The following is a 25,503-nucleotide window of genomic DNA, read 5'->3' as shown; positions in this document are numbered from 1 at the left end:
TACTTTTATTAACTTTGTCCTTTTCATCTGCCCCCCACTTCCCAACCACACCCTTTTTCTACCAGTAAGTACAAAACCTGTGGAAAAAGCACTATCAGGCTGTCTTGAAATTAGTATTAGTGCACACCTATAACTTCATGCATTTGACTTACGCTGTATCAGATAGGATTGACACAGAAACAAATTCAATTCAAAAGCAAGTACTAYAAATACACTGCATACAACGAAGTCATGTAAGCCAATGCAGAACAATGCGCAAATTACATTATTAAAAGTTTTTATTTAGGTTTGGTCAGTACAGGTAAGATAATATTGGAGTCACAGAGCAATATGCATCAACAGGATACAACAGTTCTTAAAAACTGAGTAACTATGCACACAATTCTTAAACATCCGGTCACCTAAGGAGAAAATGCACAGATGTATGGTGGGAAAAACTTTAATTAACACTGAAACTACTAAAGGACTCCTTCAGTAAGTCCTTTTTTTTTAGTGATAAAACTACTGTACTGGGCAAACTTGGCAGTCATAAACCCACAGCTATTATGACAAATCTTGAAGGTGGTGTTAAGTATAACAGTATGAGTAAGAATGCCCTTACACAGCACAGGTTCTAGATATACACAGATTTGTACAGACATCATTTATGTTATACTTTATGGAAATAATTTCCATTTCAACTTCACATTAACTCATATAAAAATAACTTGAGCTACACAAACGTCCTTTTAGCAACATTCAACGTAATTAACTGTTAAAATTTCCAAAGTGGCAGAGGTATTGAAGCAAAAAGAAACCCACAAAAAGGCAAAATTGTGACAAGTATGCACTAATTTAAACGGCTTCTGGACAGTATCCTCTCCCAATTTCAATGACACTGTATAAAAATTTTGCAGAAAAATGTTACAAAACTGAACCCTGCACATTTACACTGGAGTCCAAACCATTCTGGACATGACGAGAACCCACAGTTCTGTTACCTTTCATGCTCACTGTTTTCTCCTCTTGAGGATCATGATTGGAGTCTGTGTCATTTGAGTGGTGAGTGAGAGAGTTTTCACTGCCAGTGGGAGAGTCTACACTTTCATACCCAGTACTGAGCTGGTTTATGTAGCTACCACTTCCTCTACCAGTTCTATCTTCAGAGTGGTTGGACAGCTTATTACCATTCCCTGGAGAAGCCGGGAAGTCATCTTCCGTGCTGCTACCCTCCCTATAAAATCCAGGCCCAGATGTCCGCTGATGGGAGGAGCTGCCATTGCTTGGTCCGTTTGCCAGGCGGCTGCAGTCTTTGCCCACAGCCTCTCCCTGGTCTGTGGGCTCAGAGGATGGAGTCCTGCTGGTACCTGGGTTGGAGGCCTGGGACTGCTGCTGCTGGTACTGTGCCAACTGCTGGCGAGTCTCCTTCAACTGCTGCTGAAGAACTAGAATGGTACTCTGCATACCCTCAACCTCCTCATCAAGCTGGATGATGAAGTCATTCAATTCTATGTAAAGAAAACACATTAGTTGCAAACATTTAATAGCCCATATATAGCTTGAACCTCAGACAACAAAATTTAAATCCCGTAACTCAACATTTTGTGCTGAAATTTTTCAATGAACTATTTCTCAGCCACAGGGACGCACTGGTTTTGATACTCTGCCTCTGAAGGAGAAAATGCTTAACAACTGTGACACCTACCTATTTTCTATATGCTATTCTAAATATGTGAGAAAAATTTAATTTCTGGTCAAGAAAGGAAAGATATTTAGAAAAGTTTAATTATTAAATAATATTATATATATATAATTATATAATAAAACATTACAGAATAAATATTTTGCAAGTCAATTCTAGGGTGTCTACTTTTACTCAAGTATAAAACCCTAGCAGAAGTACTGTAAAAGTGACTATGAACCACAGCTGTCTGTAACAAATCTGAGTAACTACAAAAACCTATCCAGTAGCCAAAAAAAAAAAAAGTGAACTTTTTCATCCTATTTCAAGGAAGTTTCAGTTCCTACTGTGTTTAATACTTTAAATCCCTCAGAGAGGACACAAAAATACCTTCTTACCAACAAGAGTGTTAACAAATTTTACAGCGTGTTTTAATATTTATGTATCAGGAAAAGGTTTTTACAATTATGACTGCATTCTGGAACAAAATAAATTTGACCTCAAAACAGTAAAAGAAACACTGACTCAGTCTTCAATTCAACTGCACCATCAGTATGACAGAGCAAACAAAACACAAACTGATTAACATTGTAAATATCTAAAAAAGGAAAGTGTTCTTGCTGCTATGGAGAATCATCATTAGGAAAACTGTTATGACAAGGTTATCATCATCTTGATTCATATATAGGAAAGAAGCAATTCACTTCTGGAGATTAGCACATTCAGAAGCAGAAGTCTTTAAAGAATGTCTTATACTTGCTTCAATTACCTATTTGATAAACTTTGTTGAAGTACCTTATCAAAACAGTAGCTACTATTCCCACAAAATGACATCATATAGTCATTTACCTTAAGGGTTCTTTATTTTATACTGCTACTTTCTCTAAAAGATTAAAATATGATCAGGGTAAAATCTATCCTTAAAAATGCAGGGTATCTCAGATGTGATGCCCTATCTCTGCTATCTTAAAGACTTCAGATGTAAAACAAAAAGATATTCAGGTTTATGTGACGCCTAGGTAGGTTGTACTGGCTAACTTTAAATAACCTACTCTAACATTCTATGAAGAGCCACTGACACTACATAGAACTTGAGATTCAAGACTTTTAAACTTGCATTTTCCCCTCCATTTAAGTTATGCAAGAGGCCAGAGTTTTTATGGAATTTCAATTTAGGTTTACAGTGTGGCAAAATTTGGACTGTAAATACAATGAGATACTTCTATTCATCTGAGTCACTAAAGAAAAAAAAAATCTGTTTTTTTATTAAAAAGTTGCTGATTTTTTAAAATAAATTCCAAATGAGTCAGTTAGGAAGAAGCTTTCTGTTCTCAGTGCATGCCTAGGCTTTATGTAACATTACCAGCTTTCATCTTGCCAATTCATCAATAATGCGTGCAGTTTAAACATTCCCTATTAAATAGCAAAACTTGCAGTACAAAAGTCTTCAAACACAGCATTACTAGAGCTATTAATCCCACCAGTTCCCCCAAAGTTAAGGATTTTGTTTGTTTTTAACTAAGACTACCAGTTAAGACTTATTATTGCCATACTTTACTCAATATTGCCCTTTCATTCTGGCAAAGATGGTTTTATATTATGTGTATCATCAGGAAATTATACTTGCAGAAGTGCAAGGCAACTTCTATTGTGGTTAAAAAAATCCCTTACCATCCTGACTGCTTTTAAGTTCCTCACTATATTTCTTCTGTAAAGCCAACTCTGCCTCAAGCTGTGCAATACGTCCTTGGGACAGCTGCCTTCCAAGCTCTTGATTCTCCTGGATAAGCATTCGACACTTCGCCATTAACTTTTTCCCTGTTTGGCTGCAAAGGAAAGAGCCATCTATCACAAAATGAATATAAAACCTTCAGTTATCTTCCTCAATCACAATTACAGACAAAAAGGAGATGCAATTTCTGCATGCCACAATTCAAGAACATTATGCCTCAACATAATTGTCATAGCAGAAAGTCTCCCTATAGTTACCACATGCTGTTCCAACGCCAGTTGATCTTCTGTCGCTGTCCCACAAAGTGGAAGGCAAGTTTTATTACTGAAAATATGAATAAGCATATTGGTTTTTGATACCAACATCTGGATTATCAGTATGCACAACCTTGCATGTGCTAATTCTAGCAGAGTTAAATATTTGATTAAAGATGTGTTTTTCAATTCAAAAGATCAAGTACTGCATAAAAACTATACAAGCAAATAATAAGCAAAAACATTCCCCATTTATTGTACTAGTAAAGGTTAATAACCAAATTTGTGTTAAGAAAAGGAAGTTGCTTGGGGGAAATAATAAATCTCATGTTAATTTTTCATACTAACATCCATTTCTCTTGAAGAGGTTTAAACTTCCTTTGGAATGCTGTCCAGGTACTCTTGTTTAAAAAAATCAGATGTCTATKTTCCAGCTCAGCCTATATGTTTGACAGTCATACACAGTGAGCTTCATGATTTCTATGGTCATCATTTTTTAAGTATATCTTGTATGGTGAGGAGCAATGCAAATGTAGCTAAACATCGGAAGGACATCAAGGAAGGGGTATATTATCTATCTACTTCCTTTAGCATGACAGATTTCAGATCTTAAAAAGTAATCATTAGGATGTTCAGTTTCGGAAAGAAATGTGAAACAGGCRGGAAGACTTATTTTGAACTGACAAGATTTTCTTCACTAAATTGGTAACATTACACATCTTTAATCTTCATGATAAAAATCTCATTGTAAAGCATTATAGGAAGTAGTATGCAAATTAATATATAGGCAATACAGCTGACTCCATGAAAGAGAAAAATTCAAGTCCTTTAGGACTCTTAGTCTGCCAAGTCAGGATAGCATCCCCAAACAGTTCTCCTTTTAATAGGCTCAGCACCATAATGAAGCTGTCTTTTTTTCTATAGAAGTGTAAGCTTTGTCAAAACCCCCAAGTCTGAACAATTTTATTCCGAATTCAATGGCAAGACTTGAGTTACTTTTCAAGACCGAGAAGGTAATTTAATTTTTTGTTTGCTTTTAAACAAGTGACAAATACTGAAAAAAAACCCTGAGGATTAAAAAAGTAGAACAGAAAAATTTCTGCTACAGTCAGAGCCACAGTTCTCTCCTGCAACCAAAATATCAAACCAGAAGAATTTAAAACAACAATTTCCTTATCAACTACCTTCTGAGCACTCAAGCCTTAAGACAACTTTTAAGCTCTGCCAACTCTGCCCCATTTAACATTTTCCAACTGACTTTCCCAAATCTTTCAGATGGGCTGCTCCAGAAGGAATYTGGCTGTGTAAAGTCCTGGAGGCCTGAAACTCTGCTAAAGGCAGCAGCCTGTTTTCTTTCTTGATGTGATGTCCAATGCCAGGTCCTTGAAGTTTAAATTGTGCTGACCTAATACAGTCCAAGTCGCACATTTAGGATGCAAGTTTCCTTAGAGATGTTCATTCTGTGTAAAGCAGAACCACTTTGGAGATAACCAATGTGACAGATCCCAAAAGTTATTAGGCAGACGTGATTTTTAGCCATTTGCAAATTCCTGTTACTGCATTCATCACTATAAGTAGAAAAAGTTTACAATGCTTAAGTCATTTAATGCTTTTCTCTTCACAAACCAACATCAACTGCAGAATCAGCAAGTACTGGTTACCTTGGAATTGGGACAACTTTAGAATCCCATTAATTTCTTCATGTTAACTCCTGCCAAGATGTAAAATATTTATTACCTGTATAGAAATTTGCATAGTTACCTATAATGCTATTTCTTCCGATCAAAATTTTTCCAGATGTTCTGAACTAGTAGAGTACCAAATAACCTCCCCTTGCAATTTACAAAAAAAAGACAAAACATTCAAGAACATTAAATTCAATAACTATTAAAATAATTCCTATTAGCTGTAAAACTAAGTTCAACACTGTTTTCACAAATCCTCTTGAACATAGATGCAACAAAACCTGTAAGAATATAAGTGGTTAAATTTCAGAAGACTAGAGTTTGTTGTACTAGGCTTACTGCAAACGACATTTCAACTAATTTTTATTCCAAGTTTATACTCTGCTTAATGACGGTTRAAATGGCTTAGCATAGCCATTCCTTTGATTACATGACCTTTTATTTTTCCCACCAGAAAATAGCAACGATTATGCTGCACAGCCTTATYTACATTAAGGTCCAGAACTAAATCCGCTTTAGGCTGCAGTTAACATCCACCCCAAGAACATCAGTCTGGGATCTGAATAGGACCATCAGTCTCTTTCAAAAACTAGGCCAGATGCCATGAAGTAAGAGTACTTGTGCACAAGGATGGACAACTAAAGCAATTAAGGAGGGGGGCAAGATCCAAAGAGAACAAAGAAAATCCTATAAATATTTTACATGAGCCAATTTCTTTACCTTTCAAGAAATAAAAAACAGTAAAATTAAATCGGTTAACAAAGACATATTTACCAGGAAATAACTCTAATGTTCTAAGTTCCAGACACTGCATGTATGAATTATGCATATTCACACTACTGACTTAAAATTATATGATGCAAATTGGGGTATGCTGTAGCTACAGAAACAACATTTTCTTTTGATACTCAGGTTTCAAAGGAAGTGGCAAGTTACTTGTCTCTCCTCAATTGTACACACACATTTAGAGCCTGAGGACTTAAGAAAACAACCAATCTGTATCTAGATGTATTAAATAATTTTCTGAACTCCAAGTTAGAAACAAGCAATCTGCATGGCATGCCTCTTTCAACATATTATAGTGAGCTGTACAAATGGCTTCGTAACACATTAACATTTATATTAATATAAGTCTCACCTCTGTTTTGATGCTAGATCATTAAAATCTTAGATACTGCTCTAGCAAAATCATTCCAGATGTATCACTTTTTAAAAGATAAAATTTTTCTGTGGATTTTTCATTTGCTGTTAAGTCATTACTCATGCAAAAAAAATAAACCTGCATAARTGTACTACTCTTTGACCACATATTAATCATCTGAAGCATAAACAGTTAAAGATACTTCCAAATCAAAATTATGTAATGGCATCTTAATAAAAGTCATCAAAACAGTTAGAATACATCACCTTCTGTGACAGCTGAATGTCTCTTTTTAGTTTAAAACTCATTTTTTCAGGATCAGATTGAGTCATAAAATGTTGCCCAAYTGGTTTGAAAAATCAAAACCTCAGATTACTAAATAGAACTATTTACTACGGGAAAAAACAAACACACAAATGCTACACCAAATCTACATTTTGCTTTACAGACCTCATATATGCACTCCCAACTGTCCCAGATTGCTACTCTTAYGAGTAACTTGGGACAACAGAACAGAGGCATCAATAGAGTAGCAAAGACACCTTCACTTGATTCCACCATCAAAAATGCATGCATTTAAGGCTTTTTTTTGGTTTGTTAAAATACTGACTTTGTTTTCAGCGAACGAGACAATGCAGAAACAACCTGGTCAATTCTCGTTCATCCCCAGAGTTTCACAATACAACAGTATAACCAGAAGTGTTCCTTGAACTATAAATTACAACTATTTCAAGGCACATTTCATAGAGAAGCACAATACAAAAAAACCCAGGCGTACAACGGAATAAAAACACCCCACCAACACTGAAGACAGTTGCCATCATGTGCCTTCTGTATTGAGCATTTGAGTTCTTAGAATGAAGATCAAAAAATTCTCATTTCTGCATGAAAACATGCAGTGAAATTCTTATCACAACCAGTTTTTCTTATACATGCTAGTTGTGATCAAATATGTATTGCTTCACACACTTTTAAAACCTGCATTTAGATGGAACATTTTTGTACAATCCTAATTTTGAGGTGTCCACAGCATTACCAACCATTCAGAAAACAGTTCATTGTTTAGCAACAGTGACTTAAGGCTGCATCAAGTGCTAGAGAGCCCAAAGGCTAAACAGTCACATGTGTACACTACCACTGTTGTGATAGCAAAGAGCACTCTTGTGGCTATTCAAAAACTGGTTAGCAAGTAAACTCTTTAATGCAAAATTCACCTCATGTAGTTTTGACCCAGCAGTTCAGTGAACAAGCAGGAAGTCCACAGTCTTATTGGCAAAACTGACTTACAGTGTCTCTAAGTCACTAGGCTCAAGGTTAAGAGCGAAGCATTCCACTTCTACATTTTACGGGAATTTTACATGTTCAATTCATGATTTATAATCTCTAGGTTCTCTCTCCTCCAAACTGTCTGTAGACACAGCGTGCCACAGACTTTTAAGACTTCTGTTTCTCCCTCTATTTTCTTCAAATAGAACAATTTTGCAAAGGTCTACATGTTCTAGAAAAGATTTTTTTTCGAAGATGGCCATTTCTTCAGAATAGTCCGACGCTGTCAGGCCTCTGAAGCAAAGGGGGAGAAAAAAGCTGAAACACAAGGTTCATCTGGTAAGTTTTACATTAAGCATTACAAGCTGGACAGTATAAGAATGTGGCTTTTGCCTCAAAACGTCTGAGTCTTGGTGTGGAAACGAGTACTTGGCTGTCCCACCATAGCATTCTCGTAGTGGGACTGTCAGGGAAGTCTTGACTGGGGAGTATTTGTTTTGTTTACCTATCAGGCGTAAATTTCCAGGCACTCAGTTCATTTTGGGCTTGTTCCAGTTTGTCTTTAGTCTGTTCCAGTTCACCTTTCATTTTTAGGAAAAACAAGTTGATGGCTGGGTCCACCATTGTTGATCGCAGTTGCGCAACACTAGGCTGCTGGACTTGCTTGAGGTACTGAATCTGATTCTGCACAAAATACGAAAAAAACCACTGTTATTCATACAGTATTAAAGAAAAATAATAAATCACTTTGATACAAATAAAAATAGCTATTCCAAATATAATATCAAGGCAGCTTGCCTTCTTTCACACTGTACACAGAAAAATGCAGGATAAAAATCACTTGCGCACACCTTGCACCTTATCCATGTGCCTGCTCACCCAAGCCCCCACCCTACCACCTGCCATGCTTAACCTTGACAGATCCCCCTCCACACCCCAGATTATTTTCTACATGTCAGTCTATGTTTGTCAAATATATATATCGTCAAATCATATGTATCTGGAACAGTAGAATGCTCCCTTTCATTTATATCTGCCTGCACTCTTTTTGGGGAAGAAAAAGCATATGGAAAGAATTATCTCCTTAAAACAGACAGTTCCCATGTGAGTTCAGTTTAAGTTATTAAGGAACTTTACAGCTAAAACTAACAAGTATTTGCAAACAAAGAATAAAAGGGTTTTGAGAAACTTCTACTTTTTTTTACTTATAGCAAAATAGTCACTTATGATGCAAGACTGCGTATTGTTCAACTAAATAATCTGGAAATATTAACAGCAATTAAGACAGATGTTGGTTGGATTTTATTCCCTTGCAATAACCACAAAGGGTTAAAACTTAAGTAAAGAAGTAAAAACTGAGAGGTTTTCTTTTAAATATAGTATTTATTCGTCAGAACTTGAATGTATATAAATAAGATTAACTTCTTTTAAAAGTTTTTTAAATTTTAATCCCATCACAACAGACTTATTTTAAATTGCACTAAAAGCACAYGTTTAGAACCTTGCTAATCACCAATATCACATCAGCCTGCACAGAACATGTTAATTCTTAAATTCAATTTATTATGCTCCCTGTATCACACACATTTCTTCACCAGTAAGTGGTAAAYAGAATTACATTATGTTAAAAGACATTAACTGAAAGTCAGGTGATTTGTGTCCAGTGCATTCAGCCTTGCAACCAGACTCAAGAGTAACAGTTTCACTGACAAACCATAAATGTAAAGAGCCTGCCTGCACTGACAAACCATAAATGTAAAGAGCCTGCCTGMACCCTCTGCTTTACTTGTGATGCACAGTACCACCAGGAACACTGTCAGCTTAATCATGTTCCTGTACATGCAGTTACTTTGCTTTGGGGTCTTTACACAACAGCAGTGAAGAGAAAGTACAGAAGTCCTATGTACGTTCAGTGTGCAGCAGCAACCTCAGTCACTTCTAAATTGAGTATAAAATGTTTCAAAGTAGCAAAAAATCCTGGATTTTATTTCAAATAACTGGTTTCAAAGGCACTAGAATAACTGAAACATTTCCTYTGACACATTAATTTGCTATTATCAAAATAAAAATATTCAGCTACTTAAAAAAACTGAAATCATCATACTTTAAATTTTAAATAGACAAACTTTCATGTATMCAGAAAAGAATATAAAGGGAATAAAGCACTGAATATAAGTATTWTCAAGAAATACAGCACTCAAGAACCCACATACAAACATTTCCTAGAAACASGAAGTCCAAATTAAACTTAACCTAACATTTTTTCGGTGGCATTTTACCCCCACAGGTCCTTTGCTTCACTAAATGCACAATATATTGCCCTGAATAAAGATCAATTTTATTCATTGTTATTGACGTCTTTTTATCCACTCAATTTTTTGATTCTTCCACTACTGAAGAATTTCAACAACCTGTCRATTCTTGGCGATGGCTGGAGCTAGTAGCAAGTGAAACAGACAACACTGTTCCCAATCAGTTTTTAAACAGTCATCACTGACTGGGGGAAACAAAAACAACAATAAAAAGACCATGTTCCTTGTTTTACCAAAGCCCAGATTCCTCCCTCTTCCACTGTCAATCTAAAAACTAACAGATTCCTTGGATCACTAGCACACAGAATTGCTGCCACCGCTCCTCACTCATGCCAGAAATGCATTTAAACTCTAGAGGACCCAGCCAATACCGTCCAATTCCAGTTATCTGCCAATCTCATTAGGCTCCCTCCAGCTCWCACTCCTGGACCCAGCAGATGGCACCTCACAGAACCTCACCCCAACCATCACTACTAAAGCCTTCATGTAGAAAAAACTCACTTAAGCTAAAMAACCCTTGCTCATTCCCTCCCCAAACTTTAAGACCATTCTTTCCCTCTACTTTTTCCAACTCAAACTTTCTCATTCCCTCCACAGGTTCTTTCCCCAGTTTTAACTCTCAGGCTCTCTAGGAGTCAAAGAAGACCTACCAACCTCCTCCCAATATGACCTGCTCCCAAGGCAAACCCAAACATCCTCCCTTTTCTGCCTATTTCCTAATTACAAATGTCTTCCTGCTTAGGCAGTCCAAACCTCGCATTCTTGCTCCCTCTAAGCACTTTGTGATACCAATTCCAGCTAGMATGGGTTAGAGAGCAAATGAGTTTGCCTGCAGTTAGGACAAGGAACTTCAGGCTACAGCTGAACATACATGAATAGCCACATATGTCCAATGCCAGACCTCAAGGAATGCCCACTCCAACACCTGAAATACCTATTCATATTCCTAAACGTGAAAGCACACACTAGTGGGTATTTTTCAAAAGCCCATCAGATGGACAAGCAGATATAATTTTCACAAACAGAATAAAAACCTTGCTATCAGCTTTCTTTGTTCCAACCCAAGGCAGGAGAGGRCTGAAAGCAGTCTATTTAGAGGACATCAGACACTGTCAGATTTTGTTTGGTTGGATTTTTACCTCTTTTTGTTAAMGACAGACAATACATTTTCAATCCCTCTAGTTCTCACATATTCTTGGAAACAGTTGAATGCTTTCAGCTGAAATCATCCGAARATAGCCACAAAGAACAGACTCTCTAATATGAAGAATTTAACAGAACAGACCACAGGCAATCTAAGTAAGAACAACTACATAACTTTCCTATAAGGAAAGAGTTGGAAGGAATGAAGTGCACAACTGAGAAAAAAACAAAACAGAGCTGTAACCTAAACCACAAAGGTAATTACTATCTAGTGCTACARTCCAATGGCACCCACAGAAAGTTCCACTCATTGGTACCTATTCCATGAAAAACATGTTTTAGTAGCAACTATTTCCAAATGTCTATCCACTTATTGACTTACAGTAACTGTGCAGTGGTCTAGGAGGGGGTTAAGGCCTTTCCCTGAAGCAGCATTAACTTTACCACCACCTCTGACAGAAATAAAGCTTTATGAAGAAACCGTAGCCAATACCTCATTCATACTTCCCCTAAGAGCACCAACCTCTTTTAGGGTATTGGTCCTGCAGGGGGAACTTAACTGACAACAGGGTACACAAGATATTAAACAGCTGAACTTCAGTGCAGCCCTTAAGTCACCCTAAAACTATCGAGACACTTGGCAGTACCAGTTGCAGACTTCTACTAAGCTGCTGGATCTGAAGAAATCCATATATTCTTCTGCTACACTCAGCACAGAGCACAAGARAGAACAAGCTATTCACTCCACTGCCATCTTGTTTTTTCAAAAACACCACTAACACAGAGTAAGTGCAATGATTTTGGTACAGTTACTCCAACACGCACACCTACACTTTCAAGATAACAACTGATGACTTCTATAAGCTGAAAMCCCCCCCAAAAAAACCCTAATTTTTTTTTAAAAGGGTGAAAATTGAAACACCAAGACAGAGTTCATCACACCTTATTTTAAAACAGAGCTAGTGTATTTTAACAAGCAAGGTGTTCTACACAAATAATCAGAAAACTCAATCTTTGTCAACTCCTACCAGTTGAATATGGTCTAGTACCAAGTTTTTATCCATTTAAATTCAAAAGCATTAACTCTGTAAGACTAAAATGTCCCAAAAATACATCTGGAGTTTTCAAGAAACAAGACAAAATAGATATTCAGTCTAATTAAAATGTGAGGAAACAAGGATTACATATAAATGTTTACTGGCATATTTCACATGTAAGCATGGATTATAAAAATTATTAACTTTAATAAAAACAAAGGAAAGTTATTTTATGGATTAAAATTAGGCATGTCATCATATGGTGAATAGTTTTTGTTTATTAAATTATTTGGCAACCTATAGCTTAGCTTTGCATCTTATCCAACATGATGTACTTTTCTACTACTACTTTAGTAGCAAAAATATTCTCCAGTAATACAAAGGCAAGTCATCCTTCCTGAAACTATGTGCATCTAAACTTGAAAATACCTAGAGGTGACAATGTCTCCATTATAACTTTTACACCACTTCTTCAAGGATGCATCTTCCTATCTCTGTATACTATGGAGATCACATCCTGGGTGTTATTCATGAGTCAAGAGCAGGAAAAATATAACCCAGTTGAGTGTGTGGGCACAAGTATGCTTTTTGTTTCTTTCTGGTAGGTTGTTGCCTACCCTTTTTTCTTTTTGAAAGTACACTGAAAATAAAAGCTTTTCAGAAGATCTTCTAAACACGTGCTCTGAGAAGATGCAGCTATAAAGATCCAATAGTGTACAGTCAAAAACCCCCAMAAGTCTTCATGATCTTGTCAAATTTGTAGTATTAAATACTTGAAGTTTTAAATCATTTTTTTAGAAACAGGGAGGAAGAAAGGCAAATATAGTACGCACTACCAAAATTTATTTTGGTAAAAAACTTACATTTCTATTTATTTATTTATTTWTAGTATTTATTAYTTYAGCTATATGCTCAGAAGTTCAAAAGAAAAAAAAAAACTGTTATTACTGCTGTTCCACATAGCAGAACTTATAAGTAAAATTCCACAAGAGAAGCAGGATCAATACGGCAGCCTTACTACTAGGGAAGTGTTGCAGTACCAGATCTTCATTAGCATCCTGGGCCACATTAGGAGCAGGGCTGCCGACATGTCAAGGGAGGTGACCCTTCCTCTCCATGCGGCATTGGTGCGACATCTGACRCTACTGGGTCCAGATCTGGACTCCCAGAGCAATGCAGACATATCAGAGTAAGGCCAATGATGATTAACGGGTTGGAGCATGTGACACACAAGCAGAGGTTGAGACTGTTATGGCTGCTCAACCTGGAGAAGAGAAAGCTCGGCAGATGTTACCAGTGTGYACAAATACCTGATGGGGAGGAAAGATGGCAAAGCCACTGGTGCCCACTGAAAGCACAGAAGRTACAACGGGCACAAACTGMAACACAGGAAATTCCATTTAAATGTAAGAAAACATATTCTGCTCTGTCACGGGTTCGACATTGGCACAGGTCACCAAAGAGTTTTGGAGTATCCATTTCAGGAGATGCTTAAAAGCCAACAGKACACTGTCCTGAGCAACCTGGTCCAACTGACCCCGTTGTGGACAGGCAGGCTGGACTACCCAAACTGCAAGTCTCTTACAACCTCAGTGACTCTGGGATTTGCTTYTTGCCACTGCAAAGTAAGCTTAATCCCTCCCCTTTTCTTTTCCTGTTTCTAACACTATTTACTGAAGTGATCTTACAGTCTTAAGAGCAGTGAAAATATTGTGCACAGAGTTAGGTCATACTACTACATCTGACAGCTCTGATTCTAATGAYACTCAGAAGCAACACTTTTTGTAGATATGCACAGTAGAAAAATGCTAGAAGAGAGTAAACAAAGCACACACATTAGCTTGCTTTGAAGTAAATGCCTTTCCAACCACAACTGCTGCTGAAAATCAACAGAAATAACTAAAATTAAAAAAACATCTCCTGAACTTCAAGAAGTAGTATTTTACTAATTCAATGAAAACTAAAGTACCCTGTCATTTCTTTAAATGTAAGAAGTGTGATGCTGTAGATACACAAAAAACATAGTACACAGGTACTGGCTTAAAAGCTGATATTCCTGCAACAATTAGAACACACCTATCCTTTCTAAATACTTACAGTACACTCTTGCATCTCCTGTTCCTTAGTTGCCAGCCTCATCACCAGAATATTTTCTCTTCGGGCAGACTCTTGCTGTTGCTGTTTCAACTTCTCTTCAGATTCTCTCAACCCCGTCACATCATTAGCTAATACAAGTAACAACACACAAAAAGCATGTTTTACAGAAAGTTTTTAAAGGACGGCTAAAAGAATCTAAAAAACAAATTCATGAACAGAAGTCATGAACAGTTATGTTTTTTGCAGTCATGTTTGTAAGTAGCATAAACAAAACCAAAACCAAAATATCATTAAATATTATAAAAACTCAACAACAGGTAGCTTTAAATCCATATTCCTGGTCCTTCTTTACGACTTACTAAATTTTGAAGATGTTTTCATTTTTATATAGGAAATAACTTTTAAATTGTTTGCTTTACCAACTAGCATTACAATTTGCAGACTGGAACTTGGGAAGTTGCAACTGYCCAGGTACGTGTAAGAAAAGCTGAGGCCAGAGTGAGCAAGGAGTAACGTCTGTACTCTGCCAAAAAACAATCTGCAGTCTGCAAAATAGTGCAATGTGGGCAATCCTCAAACTGGTCTTACCACTCCATGAGCAAACAGTAAGACATTCAAAAACACTSTCACAACTAGAATTCTGATCCATAAACAATTATGAAAATTTATATAGGAGGTATGACAGAAAGGAGCACATTTCCAAATTAGTYAAACAAAATCAAATGCAAGCAACTCAATACCAACTGTACACATTCACTCTGTTACTTGTAATGTATAAAATGATGCAAAATTGGAATAATTTACATTTTCTTTTTTTTAAAATTCCTTGAGATTAATCAGATGTAAATATGACCCGAGAACATCACAAATTGCTTCAGGACAATGATCTCTAAATAATTCTTTGCAGATAATTGATTAATACTGATTACTATGGCCCGTATTGTTTCCAAAATCAAGAAGCTGAGAATGTTGAAACATCTTGTTYATCTGTGTTTACACAATTTGAGATATGAATTAGATCAACTGCTTCTACTTGCTSTATTTCACTCTCCAAAACTCAAATATTATGAGACAGTAGTAGAAGGATGTAACAACAGCAAAAGAGAGTACATCTGTTTGGACTGACAGGAAAATACCCTTCAAACACAGTGGTACTTTAATGTACACCTTTAAGACTGAAAGGTGAGTGGAAAACAGAACACATATGTTCTCTAGTTGCYAATATAATTTTTAGAAGTGACTTAGGATTGGCTACTCAGTCACTCCCAAATGTATCAYGTTTTCTCATTTCAGAGCAGGATGTTCTTCCATCTTCCAAAAGACCAAGTTTTAATGACCATGCAAGAATGGCAATCAAATCTGCCTAATCAGATCAGGTATTACTCGGGGACTCATTTTAGACATTTACCTCTAAACACTATTCCCCCTCCCAGTCTTACAATCCTGTAAAACTACTAAAAGCACAGACATTCCTGGAGTATTTCAGTAGATAAAACTTCCTTTCCARTGGTAAAGTTCTGAAAATATTTATGGAGTTATGCTTTGAAGCTTTTCTYTGCCCAGCAAAAATATTTTTTAGATGCTGTGATGAATTGGCAACAGAAAATAAATTGATAAGAAAATGGGAGAGGATTAAAACCCAGAGAAGAAAAAGYAGGGGCCTTTTTCCTGACAAATAACTGACATAATATATTATTGTCTCTTATTTCTAGCACTTTCAGAAAGCACAGATACTACTTGACTACTCTGCTTTATACATTCAGGTAACTCACACCATTCTGAAACTTGGCTAACTTACAATTAAGGTCTGTGTACTTGCCCTCCAGAGCTTGCACGTATGCTTCGTACTGTTTCCATCTGTTGCAGAAAAGAAGACAAAAAAAAGAATTTTCTGAAGCTGTTTATTAAATCAAAGCATCTCATTCCTAAGTTTTCAGAGTACACATTAATACCATAATCAGATAATGTCAAGATGGAATCACACAATTACACAAAAGACTACTCTAGTTTTAAAAAATGGGCTTTTCATCGTGGAAATAGTTAAATCTGCTTTGCATCTCAGAGGAATAAAACAGTAGCTATGCATTACAACACTTGAAACTGACATCTTAATAATTAATAATTTAGATAAACATTGGGATCAAACTAATTACTTTGTTATCTTTGTGAAGTACCCTATATACACCTTACTCCCACAGCAGAACAAAATTCGGTAACAGAAAGGGTGATACAAATACAGTATTAAGTCTGTTATCAGGTGGACAAGCAATAGTGTACTGTAACATTAGAAATGGCATTCTAGGTTAAGTTGCTGTACCAGCTCATTCAAGTCAAGGCAATTCTCTGATTATATTCATCATCCAGAAGCCAAAAAGTTTAATAACTCTTTGAAAGCATGTTATTTAGGCAGTTTATTCGCAGTCAGGAACATCACTCTTAAAGACAGCACTGCATTTGATGCAAACCATCAAATCACTAGCACTTAGAGTCTGCAGTAAAATTTCGCATGAAATGATTCATGAAAGCAGTTCACAGGGTGGCGTTTTGGGATTTTTTAGCAGTATTCTGCACCTAACTATGTTTGTTCCTCATGATGGTACAACAACAATCTAATAGCTTACCAGTACAGGAGAAGGCATCTGCTYCCTCCTCCCAATTACCTTTTCTCCCTGACATATACTTCATGCCAGACTTACCATAACTGCTTTACTTTACTCTCTGATACCACTACCTCAATTGAAACTATAAAATCTAACTCTAGGTAATTTTGACCATTTAATGAATTCAAACAGCTCATTAAAGGGTCTAAAAAAAGCATCAGAGATCTGTAACAGCAAGCAAGATCACATCATTGGGAGAAGGAAAAAGAAGCATGAGGTCTCTTCCTTCAACCAACAACAAAACTACATGTCTTCAGCTGAACATGAAAACTGCATGAATCAACTCTCCAGCTCTGTAAAACAGARTAGCATTCCTACTTAACCCTTAAAGTAATCTCTCTACTCTAAGTAGTTTCACCATTTGACCATTAAAAATTCTATATTAGTTCAGGAGATTTCAATCACCCAAAAGTAAAACTGGAATGGTCCACTAAACAGCAAACCTAGAAAGAAATAACCTAATTTTACATTCAAAAATTACTTGTAGTAAAACAGTCGGTCTTCAAATATACAGGACTACYTAAGTTACACCTCACAGCCCTAACTCAGTAACTCTATCAACATCAAGACATGCCCACACTTCCRTAACAGGAGCAATATACAAAGCAAGTGAAATGAGGACCTGAAACACAATTTAAGCAGACATGACAGACCACTACCTGAAAAAAAGGTAAAGAATGCCCCTAATAACCACCCACAAAAAAATCAGGTAGCCTATGGTCACCAAGAATGTTGTAGATAATACCTGTAAGTAACCTCTCAACAACTGCTAGTATTCAGGTAACAACCAAACTCCTGGAAAAGAAAACCTAGATGGCACTAAACCATGGTAATGCCTACCAACTCTTCTAGAAAACCTAACTATTCAGATGTGACATTTTGTCAAAATCCTGGTGAAGACTCTTGCAGCTCAACCAATTTGTATTTGGTCTGGCTGAGATGGAGTTAATTTTCACCAGAGCAACCCTCAAAGTGATGAGTTTTGCACTGATATTTCAGCCACTGCTGGAAAGTACTCATAYATCATGAAGGCTTGTTCTCCAATATTCCCCCTCACCAGTAGGCTAGGAATGGGCACAATTTTGGGAGAGAACACAGCCAGACCTGTAACCTCCTTGCCCAGATTCCCTTTCCAGTACACCTATAAGGCAGCTCATCAATGAATCTGAGAGGGGAGAAAAAAAAAAAAAGACTAAAAGCCAGCTTTTCTTCTCCCATTAACTTGGTTTCCACTCAATATGGGCTTCTTGAGCTGTTTGGTAGTTTATGTCAGCAATCTAATGGTTCAAAATCAAAGAAAAGCTTCACTGAAGTGCTGCTTAGGCACTCAAGAACAGCTGTGCACAGAATTGGGAGGACACTCCTGAAACTGTTTTACATTCAAGGGACTGCTTGCAGTCACACAAGGACTGGAAGGTAASTGAGCATTATGTTGGTTACTTAATTCCCTACATTCTCTAGAAATATTAAGTAGACTTTACAGAGGTAACTCCTTTTTCTTGGAGCACTCATTTCTTATGCTGAGCTTTGGTTAAACAGTAAATGGTTAAGTAGTTAGGGGATAGTTAGTAGTTACACGTACACAGCACTGCCCCCAGAACATTCCAAAAATGAYTGACTCCAAGTCCCTGTTGACTCAAGTTCAGAAAAAGCACTATATTTCCTCAGACCTGCTTGTGTAAATGAGAGTGCTTCAGTGTTTTAACAGCTAATGACTTGGCTAAACTATCATGGCACTACTCATCAGATTTTTAGCTATGGTGCACAGAGCATTTTTTACCATGTTCCTGGCTCTTGTTTCTCTCAGAAGCTCCTACAGCCAAGCTAAGTAACTATTGCATTAAAGAGGCAGAAGATTAAGATGAGTCCACAGCAACAAGTCATGAGACAAGCAGAAATTCAAGGTCAGATCTAAAGGCTCTCTGTTGATCCTGCTCCTGTTTAGTCAACAAAAGTTAAAATTATGTACTAAATTACGTATTTCATGGAAAAAGCCAGTGAAATTGGGAACTGTGGCACAGAAACTCCACAAACAAAAAAAGAGAATATTTTTCTGACTATAGTAAAGATTCTACATACATATTTTACCACTGCAGTTGCACAACTATAACAATTTATTACCTAAAAGACCAATAGGTGATGACACATCTTAAAAAGCATTTGCCTCACMAAAGCATAGACCAAAAAATACATTCCAAAACTTAAGACAATCTAGCAGTCAACACACTCTTTTCTTTGTCAATGTAGTAGAAATGACGCTGATTAAAATATGTGTAATAATATACTATTYGTCTACAAATGAAGCCAGCAGTTAAATGTAATAATTGCTAGTTTTATGATTACAGATGAACTTACTATAAATCCATAATTTGCCCCCCCAAACTAAAAAATCCCAGAGTCTGAGAGACTGATCAATACAAAAACTAACAAAATGGACATTAATAAAATGGAATTTAAATTTCTGGGTATATTGAACAGTTATTCTCCTTAATCTATCAAGTGGCCTTTTTGAGATCATGTGAAGTTCTTCTACACTCTAAGAAGATGATTCAATAGCAACATAGCTGTCATTAGCGAATTCCCTCTTCCCTCCTTGGTAACATAAAGCTGATATACTTTACCTTCTTGGGTATATTCCATCACATTCTCTCTTGAATATATGCTGAAAATTCACCTCTTCTATGGTAGCAACCAATCATTKCAAGTTACAGAAACTGATTACAACTGGAAGCCTTTTTCTGTGTTCACATTATCAGTCAGAAAGCAAGTGGCACATAGTCTATGCCTTGTACTTCCACRTGAGTTTTATCACTGAAAGTAAGGKCACAGCTTTACAGACTCAGGAGCTACTATTGCCAGAGAATCCCGAGTACAGAAATTTCTATAAAAAGGATCACAAGGACAAAAACACTTTTCAAAGAAGCATTCCTTCTTACTGTTTAAATACATTCTTTTTTACTACCCAAAGGACTRGATACTCAGAGGAACACAGAAACCAGTTTAAAACATATGGAGTCAGATTGCRTTTACTCCCTGGAAAAAACTGTCACCCCAAAAGTAGCTGACAGGATGGTTTACCCAGRAGAGTAGATGATCATCATGTACAGTAAGTGTCGCATATGTATCCCCACGTTTCAGCACAATTTAGTCTTGGTTCTATGACACAGCTTCGCTTCTACAAAAAATCTACCTTGAGATCCTAATAACATTAATAACTTAGTGTGRAAAAACCCAAGAACCAATGTTTACTAAAATGCACAGACTACTCCAGTAAACAAACAKATGACCCACAAATACTTAGTTTAGAGGGCTCCTTGATACAGATCAGGAAATTTAGGCATACAGAGACAAATGGCTTCGGACAGTTCTTTAAGAAGGTGGTCTGTGCAAAAGATTCCCTATCACTGTTTCCATGGTGACAAGATTTAAGAAGGTAGAAAAAATGGCCAGGCTCTTCCTTATGAAAATTCTAGGTGATGAAAACTTCATTTTAACAATTTTCTGTTAATATCTGAACATGCTGAGAAGGCATGGACTGAGAAAGTACTGGAGGAGTAGACATTTTTCTGATGTTTAAAACAACTTGCTATCTAGCAAGGAATGTAAGCAGTCATATCTTCTATGGCTACAAGTGAAGAAAAAAAAAAAAACCTCACTAATGTTTTACAAAATACTATTAAGGATTTTGCCTCTTGGGAAGAAGTGTTCCCTCCCACACTACAAATAAAAATATTTGGGACAACAAGAGAACTTTACAGAAGAGATGTATCATGAAACAGATAAAACAGTTCTTCAGAACAAGGATTCTAAAAGACAATGGAAGAGTAAATTCATACATCTTCCATTAAAAGTTCACTAAAATGCTGAGATGGAAAAAACTACTTTTTACATTACCTTAGAATAAGCTCATCTCTAGGTAAAACCTTAAAATCTGCTTCACTAAGGCGAACCTATGAAGCAAAAAGAAAAGCATAATTTATMAAGCTGTCATGATTACCTGCAAGGGTGAAGTCACAAGTAATTTTACACATACCTTCTTTGGGAGAGGTTCTTCATTCGTCATTGTGAACTCTAAAGGGAGAGAAAAAAGTTTTATTTAGTGTAGTTTCTAGGGTACATGGAACACTGAACAAGACAGAAGCTTGTACTGCACCACTGAAACACCGGCTCCATACAACACAGCATCAGAGTACAAATCAACACTATTACAAGTTTCCTCATGTAATCTAGATTAAATCAGATGAATTTTTTCTAAAAGTTAATTAAAACTTTCTGTTTATGTCTAAAAAACCAATCAGTAATCAATTCTTCCTATTTAACTAATCAAACCCACCGAACTTCGTATCAAACTGACATTTAGTATGTGTCTACATCTACGTAACACTGTATATTACAAGGAAGAGGATAATCAGGATCTGATGAAAGCAATTTATATTCCTCCTCCTCTTTGGAATAAAAGAATCGTTTGTGAACATTACAACATGTCCTTGCAAGCACTTATTCTCTTAAGATTCTAATTCTAATAAACAGGAAGTATTGCTATTTTAAAATACGTGTGAATATTTYCAGGAAAAGTAAGATGCAAAATAAATGGCTTAGGCAGACCATCAAACTGAATTCCTCTTGCACATACAGAGCGCAACAGGACTGCATTTCACTAGGTTAAATATTCACACTGCCCTGACTTACAGGACATACTTCCTTATCTCAAAAGTATAATAAGTATTTTCTACAACTATAATTATGTAAAAATAGAGTTCATGAATCTTACAGCCATTCAAGTAACAATAAATACGGMGTTTACTATGAGCATGCATCTTTGCAATATGCTTTCCAACGGAAAAGTTACATAGAATATTAAAAGTAAGCTTGTAAAGCTGCTACATGCACGATACCAGGCAAAGGACGTGTCAASTCCTTGGTTGTGAACACTTAGCCTCAAAGAAAGAATGATCTTAAATAGTATTTTATTTTCTCACTGATTTTTACACATTACCTCAGTATTGTCACACTGACACTCAATGAACTAATTTAACTTTTCTAAACCCTMAAATTGTTGGTCAGTAAGACAAGCAAATACATTCCAATGAAGTAGAGCCTTTTSAACCTACGGTAACTGACAACAACACAGCACCCTGCCAAACAAGGTCCTGGTTAACGACAAACAACCAACAGTCATACTGCCTTCCCATAATAAACACCGACATTAGAACCCACARAAAGAAAACATTCAGTTGAAGCATCTCACTAATGAATGGCAGCTTCCTGTTGCTAGGCTTAGTAACACGCAGGCACGTAAGTGCTTCCACAAACTAAGAAGTCCCCTCCACTCTCACCCCCCTTCCCTCCCACTCACAAGAAGTTACTCAAGCATTTTGCTTAAACTTCTGCATTCAGCTCCTTATTTGAGACTGTTTTAGCAAAACCATACCTTAAATACAGAACACAAGCATAAGAGGCTATGCTTGTAGCCTCTGATACAAATTGCCAGTGCCCAACTCAGTCACACAGAGTAACTCGAGATTACAGAGAAAAAGCTTGAGACCCCTGTATTTAGGTTGCTACCTTTTCCACCATAATTTTCCTAAAGATTTTTAGGATTTTTTACTTTTTTGAAGTTTGGAAGTAGTCTTGAAGATCTCAGTGTTAAGTTTCTAACAGAAAGAAACAAGCTTTTTAYATGTTCCACAAAACTACAGCTAACACTGATAATATGGTACACACATTATGCCAAGCCATTATGTGTCTGTTGCTGAAAAATGTACCAGAAGCACACAAACACCAAAAAAGGTGAATTTCCCCCAAACACCTGCCTTATGAACTCCTGCTGCAGCRTACAGCAATTTTAAACACGACTGCTGTCACAATGATGACTGCAAGAAACCAAAGGTTGATGCACAGTCAAAGGTACTCAACCTTGCATCTCCAGACTTCACACAAAATTGCAGCACCAGACTATGCTAGTCTAGCCCCCTACACCCAGCACATCACCATTTACAAAGCTGTCTCTTGCTTTCAAACGAGCACAAAAGTGAACACTGAAGTTATGGGCTATTGCATTACAGAAGTTCCTGTCTTACTGCCACCCATTATTACTTGCCCTGACAGAAGCACAAATTAAAAAATAAAAACACTAGCTAGAAATACTCTATAGGCTATACCAAAAAAGTCAGAATGTCTACAGATGAACAGTTAGTGGTCTTTTCATACCTCATTACTGCCCTGCAAGAGTTTTTTTTTGAGAACCTGGAGTAACTAAGCAAAAGCTTAAACGTTTATTACTGCTGTGTACTGCTATCCCTGTATTCTGTTTCTCAGAAACATTACGAGCACCAGGCTGGCTACAGCAACCATCATGCTGATTTGCCTTAGTTTTCTGYTAATGGCCAGGTGAATTTGTGTCCTACAGACAGCAGCACTGCAACTGAAATGTTCATTCGTTTAATTTAATACAGTAACTTCTCAAGCACACTGCAGTTCTCCTCTAAAAGAGATGATCTCTCTCCCACCCATATCAGAAATCTCYTGCAAGAGCATGATGAATTGTTACTTTCTACAACAAAAAGAATYAACGTAAACAACATTCCTGCATAACTGACTGGAATTAACACGATTATATTTTGTGATTTATATTATGAACMGCTTAACTGTACTATCCTAACTAAGCACTTTTACGATTTTGCAGAAACACTGGCTGCCACACACCACTCCTTCTGCATAATCTGCTCCTGGAAGCAACATAAAACCGTATTACATACTTAAAATAACACTCTCACAGGCACTAAAAGAATTTTTAGGAAATCCCAATGTTTTAGACTTCTAYTGCAGTTTCAGTTAAAAGAGATGTGAAATGAGGAAAGTGCATTTTAATTCCAGTAACTCTCGTAGAAACCCACATACATTTTCCCATAACATAATAAATGCAAGATTTAAAGATTTTAAAAACCATCAGTGAACAAAAGTAATTGAACAATATCAGGTATGAGGCTTTACTCGTTATACCTGAACTGAGAGTTATTTTAATGATATGAAAAAAGAGTTCCACGGGGAAAGCCCCAGCAGGGGCTCCCAGCTCCCAAATCATGTGCATGTATGTGGGCATACATAYACAAATATCGTTCCCAGAATCACAGARTCGTTAGGATTGGAAGGGACCTCTGAAGTTTACATAGCCAAGGCAGGATCACCTARAGCAGGTGACACCGGAACGTGTCCAGGTGGGTCCTGAATGTCTCCAGACAGGGAAACTCCATGACTTCCCCTGGGCAGCCTGTTCCAGTGCTCCACCAACCTCAACGGAAAGAAGTTCTTCCTCATGCTGAGGTGAAACTTCTTGTGTTTTAGCTTATGGACATTGCCCCTCATCCTGTCGCAGGGCATCACGGAAAAGAGTCTAGCGCCATTCACTTGGCACTCTCCTCTAAGGTATTTGTAGRTATAGATGAGATTCCTTCTCAGTCTTCTCTTTTCTARAGTAAACAGRCCCAGCTCCCGCAGTCTCTCTCCTCACAACAGAAATGTTTCGGACCACAAATCATCTTTATGGTCCTCCCCTGGACCTCCTCCAGTAGCTCGTTTTGATGTTTAAAAAGAAAAGCTCCACAGTAGCACTGTAACTGGTGAGTCCTCACACTCGCCTCAGCAGCCGCAGGGGTCCCGCGGGGCGCAGCCGCAGGTGTTTGACAGACCCAGCTGCAGCGGCCGCCCCCCCGGCCCCAGCAGCGCCCGCCCCGCCGCCCTCGCTGCTCTCCAACAAGGSAAGCGACAAACGCGGCTCCGGCGGCCGGGGGCGCGGCAGCTGCCCAAGGCAGGTGGAGGAGGAGGAGGCTCCCGGCCGCACAGCCAGGCCCGGCTTCAGGGCCTCGCACAAAATGGCTCTAAGTGCTTCCGCTCTTCCCCCCCGCGCCCGAGGTGAGGGATGGAGGCTCGACCGGGGTTCTGCGCCCAAGGACCGGGGGAGAGCCCGGTCCGTCCGTCCCGCCGGGGCGGAGCTGTCGCACGGCCACTCACCTCCCGCCCGCGGCACGGAGGCCCCGCGCCCCTCGCACGCCGCTCGTCTGGGCCGCGCTCCTCCTCACATCGAGCGGGGCCGAAACGCCGCCACCTCCGCGCCTGCCACCAGCAGCTCCGCAGACGCCRCCGCCACCAGCTCCGCGGCCGGGACCGCCGCGCCCCCCCCGCCCGAGTTCCCCCGCGCGCCGCTCCCGCCCGCTCTTTATTTGCGGGTTCTCTGCGCTACAAAATGGCGCCCAGGGAGGAAATGAGCGCCCGCCCCGCCCCGCGGCCGGCGGCTGCGCGCGYACCCAGCGCGGGGCGGCGGCGGGAGGCTCCGCAGCGGTGCCCGGTCRCGGCGCGGGTACCTCGGCCTGGGCCTGTGGGGCGGCCGCCGCGGGGAATCGCCGTTCGCCCCGCCGGGAAGCGGCGGCTTCCGCGGGTTCTTAGCCTGTTTAAAGCACGTCGGCCGAAGCGACGCGCAGCGCTCTTATCCGTGGGCTGCCGCGCGGCCTCCTGCCGGC

The 25,503-nt window shown here is 38.2% G+C and overlaps 1 protein-coding gene across 1 annotated transcript; it reads right to left on the bottom strand.

Annotated features, from left to right (window-relative positions):
* WTAP (WT1 associated protein) lies at positions 1-25,056 on the bottom strand. Its single transcript, XM_057364436.1, has 8 exons — positions 24,998-25,056; positions 21,021-21,058; positions 20,882-20,937; positions 16,126-16,184; positions 14,328-14,455; positions 8,244-8,422; positions 3,332-3,486; positions 1-1,487 (listed from the first exon to the last, which is right to left on the bottom strand). Exons 2-8 carry the CDS (start codon positions 21,048-21,050, stop codon positions 904-906), a joined length of 1,191 nt encoding a protein of 396 aa, XP_057220419.1. The 5' UTR covers positions 21,051-21,058; positions 24,998-25,056; the 3' UTR covers positions 1-903.
* Positions 25,057-25,503: the final 447 nt, after the last annotated feature.

This window comes from Malurus melanocephalus, unplaced genomic scaffold (genome assembly GCF_030028575.1).
Source record: "Malurus melanocephalus ecotype Western Australia unplaced genomic scaffold, MMel_1.1 scaffold_38, whole genome shotgun sequence".
Classification (NCBI taxonomy): Eukaryota; Metazoa; Chordata; class Aves; order Passeriformes; family Maluridae; genus Malurus; species Malurus melanocephalus.
This window is presented reverse-complemented; position numbering and strand designations above follow the sequence as displayed.

What these genes read in the sequence shown, in the direction of transcription:
- WTAP (XM_057364436.1), bottom strand. Translation starts at nt 21,050, where the DNA reads ATGACGAATGAAGAACCTCTCCCAAAGAAG. An exon ending in TGGAAATTTACGCCTGATAG is followed by an intron (nt 3,487 to 8,243) that starts GTAAACAAAACA and finishes TTTCCTTTGCAG; the next exon opens with CCAAACAGGGAAAAAGTTAA. An exon ending in ACTTAAAAGCAGTCAGGATG is followed by an intron (nt 1,488 to 3,331) that starts GTAAGGGATTTT and finishes TTCTTTACATAG; the next exon opens with AATTGAATGACTTCATCATC.